General features: G+C 35.4%; 2 protein-coding genes across 6 annotated transcripts; one reads left to right on the forward strand and one right to left on the reverse strand.

The window, feature by feature from the left end:
* Positions 1-1,052: 1,052 nt before the first annotated feature.
* LOC120256631 (DExH-box ATP-dependent RNA helicase DExH10) lies at positions 1,053-10,005 on the reverse strand. 5 transcript variants are annotated; one of them, XR_005535371.1, is made up of 18 exons: positions 9,919-10,005; positions 7,941-9,055; positions 6,639-6,953; positions 6,279-6,383; positions 6,091-6,159; positions 5,335-5,502; positions 5,176-5,247; positions 4,986-5,102; positions 4,412-4,636; positions 4,126-4,284; positions 3,903-3,992; positions 3,729-3,824; positions 3,132-3,285; positions 2,887-3,035; positions 2,713-2,808; positions 2,144-2,236; positions 1,324-1,580; positions 1,053-1,197 (listed from the first exon to the last, which is right to left on the reverse strand). XR_005535371.1 is itself a non-coding variant. In XM_039264297.1 (17 exons), the coding sequence occupies exons 2-17, from the start codon at positions 8,934-8,936 to the stop codon at positions 1,470-1,472; spliced, it is 3,015 nt and encodes a 1,004-aa protein (XP_039120231.1). In that variant the 5' UTR covers positions 8,937-9,018; positions 9,919-10,005; the 3' UTR covers positions 1,053-1,469. The 5 variants fall into 5 exon arrangements, 4 of the variants coding, with proteins under 4 accessions (XP_039120231.1, XP_039120230.1, XP_039120232.1 ...); XM_039264297.1 differs by having other exon boundaries at positions 1,053-1,580; positions 7,941-9,018; XM_039264296.1 differs by having other exon boundaries at positions 1,053-1,580.
* A 728-nt stretch (positions 10,006-10,733) lies between these two features.
* LOC120256626 (AIG2-like protein D) lies at positions 10,734-13,294 on the forward strand. Its single transcript, XM_039264292.1, has 5 exons — positions 10,734-10,930; positions 11,282-11,354; positions 12,343-12,435; positions 12,749-12,832; positions 12,987-13,294. Exons 1-5 carry the CDS (start codon positions 10,779-10,781, stop codon positions 13,107-13,109), a joined length of 525 nt encoding a protein of 174 aa, XP_039120226.1. The 5' UTR covers positions 10,734-10,778; the 3' UTR covers positions 13,110-13,294.
* The last annotated feature ends 145 nt before the right edge of the window (positions 13,295-13,439 follow it).

The raw sequence follows: 13,439 nt of genomic DNA on the forward strand, positions 1-13,439 counted from the left end.
ACTCTAAAACAAAAACCAACTATTAAAATGGCTGAGGAACAATGAAGACACATATAGTTAAAATAACCTTTAACATAATGCCTAACAAAAAATTGTCACAAAAATTAAAAATAATAATAATAATAATAATAATAATAATAATAATAATAATAACAGGCCTATATTTAGTAAATACTAATTCAACAACATTCTCATGAATACAACAACTATGATTCCAATTCAACAACATTCTTATTTATCGCTATAAAAATAAAAAAAACTTATATACTCCAATAAAAAATATTTAATTATATATACTTATAAATAATTTCCTATTTGCTCATATACGTCTTAGATTAAAAGTCAACAACAAAAATTTATTAAAACTTTAACCTATTTTTTATTCTTTTCTCTTCATTCATTATGTTAATGAAAAATAAAGCGAAAAAAATACAAATCAACTACCATTTTGAAAAACATTGTCTTCAACCATATAAGTACAAAAACAAATAAAAACATTTCATACAGATACATAAGCAATTACGATTTTTACTAAAGAATATTACCATACACTTTAACAGATATAATTTTCTTATATGGCAACAGCCTAATCTTACATATGCCAAAAGTATAATTAACATAAAAATAACAAAACTTGGTCAGAATATTTACAAATCTTGTCATATTTATTACTAATTTATTGATAAGAAATGAAAAGTAACAATAATTGTATGTAAATATCATTTTAATGAAGCGTTTAAAAAAAACCAATTTATTTTAATAATAATTTACATTACCAAGGGGAGTGAGTGAGTTTTCCTAAATCCCAATCCTAAAACAAACTCTCAAACTCTCCCGGTAAAACTCCACTGTTGGTTGGATCACAAATAAAAACTGATGAGCCCCGGGTAATGAAAGCATGCTCTTAAAAGAAAATCATGGTGTATCATATTTACTAGTTTTTATTTTCTGTTTTACCCTGCTCTGTAAACTCTGTTGGATGTCCATTGAATTACTGATTATACTTCTATCATTAAGCTGTGACTCATTACCAAGCAGAAACTAAAATTGAATGCACTTATAATATCACATATGAGCATAATATTAAAATCCTGGCCACACATAAGCATAAGTTAATTAAAAAACAAAAAGAAAAGAAAAAGGCCCAATATATTTATCCTGCCAAAATCATGCAAAGGTGATGCACAACAGTGAAGCCTGTCCGATATGAGGTGAACCAAGAACAAAAGCATCAACATATCAAAAAGAGATTAGTGGATGAAGAACCTTTAGAAGAAAGCTCATGTAATACTAATACTGAACCTGTTTGGCGCAAAGGCATACCTTCAGGGATTAGGTGGAGCGGAGTAGAAGCGAAGGCGCACCTCCAACGTAAGTAAACGTTAGAACGTTGGATTTCTTGAGCTTGAACCTAAATTCACATTGGGTTGGAACAACAGCCACATATCTAGCACCCGATAAGCTAAAACTCACAAATATAAGGAGTTGGAAAACATTATGCCTCGACGGAGGCTCTCGCTGCCCGCTTCAAACTTCTTCTCAAGATCAGCCTCTCCAACAGCGTGAGCAGCAGCACGCAGCTGGGAAAACAGTGAACAACTACTCATGCACAAAGATACTACGGAATTATACTAGGCGATTTGCTTATCATAGGAAATAAGAAACATTTGTAAGGTTGGCTCATGAGAAGGTGTGACCTAAAGATTGTCTTGGCCAATAAAGGGGACAGCCAATGTCATTGGTACTACTATATTTTCAATTTCAACGAGCATATTTCATATTTGTTCTTGGTAGTAATTGAAGGCAGATTAATTAGTTTATAGACACCACTTGATATACTATTCCAAGGACTTGTATGCATGCCTGGTTATTAAATATGCTGATACATTTCTCAGTATAAATAAGCTGCCAATATGATGGGTGCCAGTTAGCTTTTCCCGATGCAAATCATATCAAACAGTATAAATCTGATGCAATTGACAGTGTGCAATCCTGATTTCATTCCTTGAATGTTTATCTTTACTGTTCCTATTTATGGGTCCCATGAGAAAACATAATTTGACCTATCTATGAGTAATACCACAATCCAAGTAACCAAACATGTAGGCACAACAGAAGTTCATGGATAAACTAAGCCTTTTACCTGGTTAAGAAATTCATCCAGTCGTCTTGCATGGCGTATGATGCTCCCCTCAAAAATGTCGGTCATTTCAATTACCTCCGCAAATGTTGAACCCTTTAAATGAAGCAAGGTTAAATATTTGAGACTTCTAGAAAAGTCGAACCTAACAAGTAATAAAAAAACACACACTTAAAAGCATCACTGAAAGCCTGATAAGAAGGGATCATAAAACTATAGCAGAAGACACCAATTGCATAAGAGTCTAAGACCCCTAGTTAGTGTGCCGCTAACATACCATCTGCAATGCCAAAAGATTGGTATTACAGACTAGCTATTGTACAAGTAACACTATGAGCAGAAAAAAAAATGTGATATGACTGAGATTGTAAATATAGCAACGGCTGGTGGCAATCTCAGTAAAAATGTGCTAAACTTAAACTTACCATTAAATAAGGGTAAGTAGCAACAGAGGTCAAAATTAATAGTTCTTAAATAGAAGAAACAAAAGAACAGTTACAGCATAAAGAACTATCATGATCAGACCATATCTCCAAAATAGTAAAATATTGATCCATAAAAGTCATGCCAACCTTTGACCAGCAATATATGACATCCATCAAGAATGGCCTCACAGTAGACTCCACATATTCATCCACATTAATGTCCAATTTGCATTCACGTTGAATCTGCACATAGAAGACAAGCCTTCTCAATGTAGTTGCATCCAATTGCTTCCCATTCAAACTGAGAGACACCAAACAAACCTCTGCAATTCGTCGTGCGCTGTCCTGAAGTTGTTGTAGAGGTTTTGCGAGCTCAATTCTTAGATGTATTTGTTCATTAGATTTATCGCCGGGAATGAAACAACTTGCTAGAGCAGCAACTTGGTGATGATCAAGGTCATTAAAAGTGCCTAATCATAACAATGATTCATTATGTCTCTACCCAAAACTTTGCATGTCACACAATAACAGTCATCAAGAATAAGAGCATTGATCAGAAGATGCACCATTGAACATCAGCTCTGTGACAAGAAGTTCATCCCCTGTATCTATCAAACATGCAGCACGTCCCTTAAGTTGGACAACGCCATCAGCATCTATATGGCCAAGCATTTTCAAAACTCGTGATCTATTTTTTAGTTCATTACGAAATTTTTGTAGCTGCAAAACACAAAGATTCAGTTGTGAGTGGCAGATATTTCACAACTCTAAACACTAACATTAACCAATCAACAGACACACTGGAACCTACACACTACAATACTTAGTTGCAGGAGAGCTCAGAAGCTATCACCCAATTAGTTTGAACAGAGTTTAAAGGAGAGAAAACTCTGACAAACTTTTCAGGCCAAAACTTGAGACAGAAGGTAATCAAATTAAGGCACACTAATTATAGATTATTCATGATCCCCCACTTGCCAAGTAAAAAGACGAGTAACCAAAGGTCCATAGATGCTTGTTTCCATAAATTGCAAGAGTCAGCAATCAAAATACAGGCAAATAGACTTGCCCCGCTTTCCATGGGTTACAAAAACAACTGGTTCTTAGTTTACATAAACATCACAAGTTAAAAAACTAGACGAACACAAGAAAAACTTGGTCACCTGTGAATCCCGCATTTTTGCCTTGAGCTGCTGGATTTCATGATTCATATCAGCTTTGCTTTGGAACCATTTGAATTGCTGTTCACTTTGCCCAGACTACAGACACAAACAGTAAGTATTAAAAAAAAAAAACCAAAAGGAAGCACAAGTGTTAATCCATCAACTAGCATAAACCTTATGAAGTGGATGGGCTAACAATTTTCGCTCAACATCCTCAATTTCATCCATCAAGGAAATAAATTCTGGATCATCAATTCCCATGTCCTAAAAAAATTAGCCAATTATAAGCAATAATTAATACAAAAGCTGTCTCAGGATCATAATCATTATTTTCAAACTACACTAAGAAGATATTGCTAATTAAAAAAAGTTAAAAAAGGTCCAAAAGCACAAATACCTTCACTGGATTCAACTTTGGAAGCCCTTGTGGATAGCGTTTCCCAAGCTCCTGAACGGCCAGGAGTACAGTTTGTCTTGCTTCAGCTGGTCTGAGGTCAGGAGGAATTGCAATTCTAATACTACTGAGACCAGATAAAAGAGGCAAGGGCACTGGAACCTGATAAAGTTTGAAAAATATCACTCACTGTTCATGTGCCAATTTTTGTTACAGCTTGATCTGCCGAACAAAAAATAACATGAACTGACCCTGATAAAATTGTTGTTTCCCATGGGCGTCAACTCACCACATGCATTTCGCCCTTTTCACCTGGGCGAGGTGGGCATGGCTTTGAACGGGAGCCATTTTCATTTAATTCAGGAGAACAGTGCAGCAAAGTATCCACTATGTAACTGCCAGTCCGTGCAGTCGCAAGTGCTGGGGGCATTGAACCAACTGCTGGTGGAGACTTTTTCACCACATTAACTACAACTCCCCAGCCCCAATCAGTACCCCCATCTCGTACTTTTACCTGCATTATTTGGAAAAGCCTTGAGCTAAAGCAAATTGATTGAAGAGAACAAGGAATGATTCTTCCATACATAACACTCATAGCTAGCATCGGCTGTATGAAGAGCAAATAAATTCAATAACAAACTGGCCCAGTTCTAACAAAAGAAACATAGAAAAGTTTGCTTCCAAAACCATTTCTTATTTTGGTACTGTTACAAAAAAAGATAAGCACAACCTGACTTAGCCATCAAGTATCTAACAAATATTATATAAACATAAAATTGAAAAAGTAAGACAGAGAAGTAAGCTGGGGATTTAAGTCAACACAGAAAGAAGTTGAACAGTATGCCCACAGGATGTTCACATACCAGCCTTCCAGGTACCAAAAAGTACAGAGCTCGCTCAGGTCTAGTAAGCTCAGACATCATCTTCTTCTCAAGTTGTGCTATCTCAAGTCCCAATTTATGATACTCAGCGAGGTCAGCCTGCACAACAGAAGATGGCATTAAGCAAATAGTTGATAATGAGTCTAATATATGCACATATCAAGGAAATCACCTCTCCTGAAGAATCAAGCAAAGCAACTTCTTTTTCTAACTTGGAAATTCTTTCCCCCATATCAGGCAATGCCTGGTGTGAGCAGGATCTTTATCAAATAAAGAGAAGTTAACATAAAACAAAAGGTCAGCCAACTAAGAAGATTGGTATGTGCATGACCTTCTCATACTGAAACTGGTGGAATGAATTCTTGATGACATGCTCCGCAGTAAATTGGCCTTCAGCACGGCTCATTAGATTAAGAATTGAGTAGTAGCTGAGTCTAAACGTACTGACCAATGGTGCAGGTTTACCCAGGACCATGTCCTTCAGAACATTCATTTCCATCTAACAGAAAAAAATAAAGATGACTTTATCTTCCAAGATTAATAGAACTTCCATGACTCAAAAGTGGCATTCTGATGGTGCATGAAAGAACATTCAAAATTAAACATTGCTAACAAATATGAACATTATATATGGAAAAAAACTGAAGCTTCCAATATTTCCTGTCATTCCCTTTGCTTCAAATGTTACAACAAACAAATTGAAAGTAGGTGATGAGACAGAGAAGAAAAGGTACATATTAATGTATTCATTCAATTTAGAAGAGGTTCCCTCACAAAAGATAGAGGGAAGAGTTTTATTAATAGTCATTTCCCATTGTTATGAAGTACTTTGAATGCAATCCTTAAGTTAATTATACCCCTAAAAATGTTTCAACAAATACTGATCAAGAAAGCACATTAACACAGAACAAGGAACTTAATGATTTAAATAAAGTTGTACTTTGAGCTAGTTTGCTATTTAATTTTGCAGTGCACAAAGTACATTTCAAATACCAAGCCACCAGCAACAACACAAAGTAAAATAATACTTACAACAAAGGTAACAAAAATCTAGAACAGACGTTCATTCATATTGGAGTAATCATACCTTCTCATCAACCATTATAATGCATATGCCTCTTTCATCTTTACCACGACGCCCAGCTCTTCCACTCATCTTTACACATGTCAAGAAAAAAATATAGGTCAAATTGTAGCAACATCAGAAAAAATTCAGTATAAGTTGATTTGGGCATACATCTTTAGAAAAAGCAACTACAAGGCTCCTCCATATACCTGAATGTATTCTCCAGACCCAATGTAACGGTGGGAGTCACCATCCCATTTTTTAACAGATGTGAAGACAACAGTTTTGGCAGGCATATTTAAACCCATTGCAAACTGCAACAAAATAAGAAAGCAAAAAATCATGCAGCAAATAATAGATATTATCTACTTTTCCAGTAGAGCACGTGAGTTTTATTAATCAAAACTAAAGATATGCATAATTGAGCTCTGTTGATGTTGTTAAGTTCAATTCAGATCAAAATACCATTATATCTAAGCCTAAAGGGCACAGGACTAAGGCCCTAGGAAAAATACAGAAACAAAATATGACAACAAAATTGGCTGGTAGAAGATAGAATAAGATTATACTGTTTCTGTGGCAAAAAGGGCTTTGACAAGGCCTTCTTGGAAGAGCAGCTCCACCAATTCCTTTATTATTGGGAGAAGTCCTGAATGATGAACTGCTATACCACGTTGAAGAAGGGGCAACATCAATTCTATAGCAGGCAAAGATCTGTCTTCTTCGCTCAAGCAAAGAACCGCATTTTGAAAAACCTGTTCAACAACTTCCTTTTCTTCTTGGTTATTGAAATCAAGCTTGGACATGGACATGGCATGTTGTTCACACTCCCTTCTACTAAAGCTAAATACAATTACTGGCTGGAATTTCCTTTCCATGATCATCTGAATATAAAAATACATGGTCAGGCTCCATTAGAACTGTATAAAATATTAGGCAAAAGTGTGACAAATCAAGATTGCCATATATAACAGTTAACTCCTGTATAATTCATAACCCAGTTTCAGAAGAAAGCAAATAAACAATTAGATGAAATCAGTTGAACAAGAAAAACAAGTAGGTTAGTGACAGCCACAAGAGGGACGCATAGTGATAAGGTGTATCCTAGCATCAATATATGAATTTACAATACCACGCCACTGTTAGTACAGCACCATGTGAGATGATAGATGATAAGTACTGAGAAAAATAATAATTGGCAACTGTAATCATTATCACACTCTGTAGTCCAGTCAATGGCACAGGTTAACAATAAGCAAATTGCATAAACAGTAAAACAACAAGAAAAGATAAAACTCGAAATAATAAAAGGGAATAAACCCTTCAAAAGGATCTTTAATTTAAGATGGTTAATTATCCTTTGCATAATCCACTTTACGCATAAACAAGATTCTAATTGCTAGGTGATGGTATCCTAACTAAGACCATGATCCTCCAAATCAAGCACAAGCAGCCAATGGAGATGCATTCAATTTGCACAAAAGCAAGGCAGGTTTGAAGGACATGTCATCAACTACAGGTTGGCCTTAGTTGAAATTCCATTGAACCATAAATGACTTTTAACAAAGTAAATGAGGTAAAGATCAAACTGCTGTTGAGCAAAATAGGGCAGAATTTAGCCGTGGATGCAAAAGCAACCAGTGCAGTAAGAGCATAGCTTGAAATAACTTATTAAGTTTGATCACTTGCAGTAATAAATTAAACCATAGTAAGCATTGTCCTGATCATATGCATGAAAATATCACAAATATCAGGGAGTAAACTGTAAACCTAAGCTAAAGATACAGACATGTAAACAAAGGGGTTTGAATGGCATATAAATGTTAGACTTAAACCTGACAAATTGGCAGACTAACATAGGAAAATCATACCTTCACAATCTTGTAGATATCTGAACCAGAAGAAGCTGCCCCACCTTTTGCAATCCTACCAGAAGCTTTACCGCCTCCACTCCTATTAGCATATGCATTACCCCTATGCTTTGTGAATGTCTCCTGCAATTTGGCAAAATTCCCCTCTTTAAACTGCTCATTCTCATCCACAACTAAGTATAGACCAGCCCCACCCATGGGAAACACATAGTGTTGCAACGGTGTTGGCCTGAAGTCTGTGTAGACCACATGGCAAGGCTGCTTATGTAAATTACAGATCCACTCAGCAAATTCTGTAGCATTTGACATGGTAGCAGAAAGAAATACCATCTTAATAGCTGGAGGCAGGAAGATTATACTTTCTTCCCATACAACCCCCCTCTCCCTATCCTTCATATAGTGAATTTCATCAAAGATTACCCATGCTACCTCCTTTATGACCTCTGAGCCCCTATAGAGCATTCCTCTGAGAATTTCTGTTGTCATGACCAAGCAACTAGCATTCGGTGAAAGGGTAACATCACCGGTCATCAGCCCAACATCTGAGAACTCCTGGCTCAGCTCTCTGTACTTCTGGTTGCTCAAAGCCTTTAAAGGGGAGGTATAAATGACTCTTTGCTTGTCTCTAAAGGACATTGCAATGGCATACTCCGCAACGGCAGTCTTACCAGCTGAGGTGTGTGCAGAAACTAAAACAGATTCATTTCTTTCTAAGCAAGCAACTGCAATGGATTGGAAAGGGTCTAACTCAAACATGTATGATTTGGCCATCTTGCCATTGTAGGATGGATCTTCAAGGGTACCATAAATAGATTCATCTTTGGATGAAGTATAGTCCTTGGGGACAGCAACCTCATGAACACATGTCCGTGAAACACTCCGGTGTTTAGGGCTAGATGTGGGGTTAACTGAACTGGCCTCTCCAGATTTGTTCTGTGAATCTTCATCTGGTTGCTTCCGCTTTCCTAGGTTTGTATTTTCTTCCATGTCTAACATAGGGAATGCAACTAGAAGGTCAAATGACTGAAATGGTCTCCAAACTTTATAATCGGAAATGACCAAGATGATCCACGCGTATCTTCAGATATATGTGGAAATTAGTAAACGTGTTCATTCTGAATAATAAGCAGATTTCGATAGTCATCACAAGTGAAATAGTTATTATTGCACACCAAATCATTGAGACGATCAAATATAAAAATAACTCACAAAAGCAAGACAGAAGAATGGTAATATAGAGAAGGACCATGCACCCATGAACACAAGGATAGACAGATCCCAAAACAAGAACGCATCCACAAGCAAATGGACAGATTATGCCAAATAAACTTAGTAAATAACAAGGAAAAATCACATTAACTAATTAATTTAAATTTTTTTAAAAAAAAAACTCTCATCAAGTTTCACCGAAAAATCACAAAAAATACATCAATACAGCCAGAGCCCAAAGAGAAACAACAGAACACTGTACATAACGCAACTTTGAATGAGAGAATAAGCTGAATCAATGGGAGCTGCACAACTAAGACTAATCTAACATAATCTAAAGAACTACTAAATTCACAAAAAAGACAACATCAACACGAAGTCTGTAAAACACACAAATACATAATAAAACATGAACTAAGCCAGTGCCAAAACTGTGACCAAAAACTCAACAACAAAGGAGTCAGTAAATGGGAAAGATAAACAAAAACGCATGGACTCCATGAAAACACACGCACCACCAAACAATGAAATCCAACATGCAAAGTTTGGGCATGCACTCTCATCTCAAAGTACCTCCTTATAGTTCCGAAACAAGATCATTCAGCACAAAAAAAAAAAAGTCCAGATTCACTACAAGAACTCAGAAAAATTAGGAAGCAATGCAGGTAAAGAGAAAAATCAAATAAACTCCATCAAAACTAGGGTTTCAAAACAGATCCTCAAAGAACAGGGAATAACAAACTAGGGTTAGTTCATGGCATTAGAGTACCTTGGGGAGGCGCGACGGAGACGGAGGAGGGATTCGAAAACCCTAGACCTCGAATTCTTTGTTAGGGTTTTGTATAAAAGAATTTGGGGAAATTATAAACCCGCCAAATGAGAAAATGCGGCGGAGATATTTGTTGTAATTACGAGCATGTCCCTCAATTAAAGAATAATTAAATTTGAATAAACACTTTCTAAATATATAATTCTATTATGATCATTTTCACGAATGCGAAACTAATCAAATATCTAGTATACAATAAACATAATCATTTTAAAATAATATAAACATAATTATTATAATAATTGTGCGATATACATCATTCCTTCGAATGTTGCACTTCTCTATTTCCGTTTCTTAGATTATGTTTCTTTGATTTGAGTGTCTTTTTTTATATTTTTTTATTATTCTCTTTTTTTTTATTTTGTTTATTTCTTTATTTCTGATTGGACCTCATTTGTTGATTTGTTCTTTTTTGTACTTTTATTTCTAATTTTTTCAATGAATTAGTGGTTTATTTATTATTTTTTAAGATATATATATATATATATATAATTTAAGAATAAAATTTAAGTGGGTTATATTTTATGGTTTACAATTTTGTAGCATGAATTCATGAAACTAATTTCCTTAGATAAAAAATTAATTAATTTCTATTTTTAAATAAATAATATTTTGTGATTTTTAGCATGGATATGACATTAATTTCGATAAATAATTTAAATTTATTTATTAAACTAAGTTATAAAATTAAGATAATTTCTAAAAAACAAAGGGGTCTATACGCGAAAAAACCAAGTAAACGCTGCATTTTAGAAAGATCTCCACGGAGATAGAGAACGAGGGGGAGAAGAGAGGGATAGATGAGTGGTGCCGTAGCTGCAGCGTTGTCGACGACGACCTCGTCGCCGGGAGGCCACAACGTGTTCGTATATGGGAGCTTGCTCGCCGACGAGGTCGTGCGTGTGCTCCTTAAGCGCGTTCCTCTTTGCTGTAACGGCACACTCATTGGCTTGTGAGCTCTTCCTTTTTGTTATGGTTATCCCATTGGATTCTTTTCATGAATGCAATTTTAAAAAATTATTCAATCATTTGTTTTAGCTCTTTTTGTTTGTGTTTTATGATTTCCATGTTGTTGTTGGGTGTTCTCTGATCTCACAATTTTTAGGTAAATTGATTGTAATTTCTTGTTGCAGTAGAGTGATGGCGATGATTTAATTGTGAAAGTTTTCACCTTTGTGTGTTTGTTGAAATGCTTTATTTTGTTGTGAAGTCCTAGACCTCTGTCTTACTTTGCTTCTTTCTTTTGATTGATTATGTTACTGAATTAATTGTTATTAAAAATGCATAAATCTTCATGATGCAGTCACAGGTTTAGTATTAAGGGGCGTGTTTATCCTGCAATTCTTCCAGTGGAAAATAGAAAGGTTACTGGCAAGGTTTGTATTTTGCAGTTCATTTTGTTTTTCCACTTGTTACTTCAGAGTATGAGTTTGAAAAATGATTATTTAAACAACTGTTTTTGCTGCTTTCACTGTTTTCTTGGAGTTTCTATTGCTAGAAATGCTTGTACACACCAAGAATATGTGAGCACAATTTCCCTTTACCATTGTGGTGCTTGATATTTCTTATTGCTTTGGTTTTCACTTTTCATATCCACCAAAGAAAGCAGATTAAGAATTAGTTCTTTGAATTGCTTCTTAGAGCTTTTGATACCCGTTCACGTCTGAATTATGGAACTTGGATTGCAATTTTAGACTGGAAGTTAGATATTGCAATCACTGTGGGCTTGCAAAACCTTATCATGTCATGTTCCTTTTGAGCTTTTCTTGATCTGCAACATAGACTTTAATCATTCTTTGCCCTTGAATGCACACTAAGACATAGCATTTGGTTACTTTAATATCACATGAATTGTTGGATGTAGAATCATAGGGAGTATTTATAAGGATCCATAGCATGGGACCCTGCAATTCAATGCAGAGTTATTTCTTGGAACTTTTTAATTATTAAGACTGTCGATACTGATTCTAGTCTCTGTTTTCTAATTTTCTTCTCGTCATTTTAATTTGCCATAGTAATCTCATGAGTCCAGTTCTTTGACTGGTGATGGCATCTCTGAAAATCTGAGTGACTTGATGTTGTTCACCAAGATAATAGTACTTAATGTTGGATTTCCTTTTAAGATTATTATTTGCTACTTCTCTCATAATTTTCATTGCTTGGCAAAGAACTTCCACAGAGTTTGTTTGTTAGTTTGGGAACAGCTGTTGGAACATTTCATTGTTACAATGCTATGGTTGTCATTTTATGCCTCTTCTTGCAAAAGGATTGTCTCTCTTCATGCTGTCTATTAGGCTCCTTGTGGTGTGATAGTATGATCTGCTTGTGCCTTATCTACCTGTGATTTGATTATCTATTCCTCAGGTTCTCCTGGGAATAACAGATGTTGAGTTAGATGTCTTGGATACATTTGAAGATGTTGAGTATGAGAGGCGCACCGTTGAGATAAATTTACATGTAAGCATTTCAATTCTACCGGTTTGTGCAGTGAACCAATTTAAAAACTTTTCTGTCGTCTTTCTGAATTTAAAAGTTAATGCCTAAGGATTGTACCCAGATTGTGAAGATGTTTCCCGGTGCATTTCGTTTTTCATTTAGTTGCAATATTTTTACCTCGTGATATTAACCTCTGTATGTGCACATTAACTTACTTTTCCAACTCATTTCTTATACTTCATCGTTTTCCTTATTACATACAGTGAAGATTCCCTGGTTAAAATCTATGGCTTTGTAGAACTTTATATGCTACTGAATGGAGTATTAATCTCAGGATACTTCAGAGAAATTACTTGCGGAAACCTATGTGTGGGGAAACAAAGATGATCCTGAATTGTACGATGACTGGGACTTTGAGGTGAGTGTAGATTTTACCCTGTGCTTCTTTAGTCAATGTATTCCGTATAACCAATGCTAGTCGAAAGTATGGTCAAAATTCTCATCTTATTTATTTATTTATTAGTATCATTTTTTTCATACTTCTATGTGTCCTGTCATTCATCTTCTATTAGGTATGGAAGCAATTGCACATGAAGGATTTCCTAGCAATGACGACAATGTTTGCAAATGACCTTGAACAACCTGAAACAAAGACGCGAGTTTCTACGTACGAATCTTATTATCAGAAAGATTGAAACCATTCGCAGAACATTTCATAATGCCATTCTTTGTTAGTGGCTTGCAGTACATTGTCTGTTATTTAGATGAATAGTTGAATAATGCAAAACGTGGGGAAACCCATTCCAAGTAAAAAATATTTTTCCTCATATGACACTGCAATGTTAGGAAGATTAATTGACAATGCTAGCGTTCTTTTCTAGCTCTAATTGCATATGAGGTTTAATCAAATAGGCGGCACTATCGTAGATGATGCTTATTACAGGACACATCAAGATGAGCTTGATACAAGCCATTTATTAACTAATACTTATTTGAGTAACTAATAGTTCCATATTGATTAATTA

Source organism: Dioscorea cayenensis, unplaced genomic scaffold, assembly GCF_009730915.1.
Source record: "Dioscorea cayenensis subsp. rotundata cultivar TDr96_F1 unplaced genomic scaffold, TDr96_F1_v2_PseudoChromosome.rev07_lg8_w22 25.fasta BLBR01001548.1, whole genome shotgun sequence".
Classification (NCBI taxonomy): domain Eukaryota; kingdom Viridiplantae; phylum Streptophyta; class Magnoliopsida; order Dioscoreales; family Dioscoreaceae; genus Dioscorea; species Dioscorea cayenensis.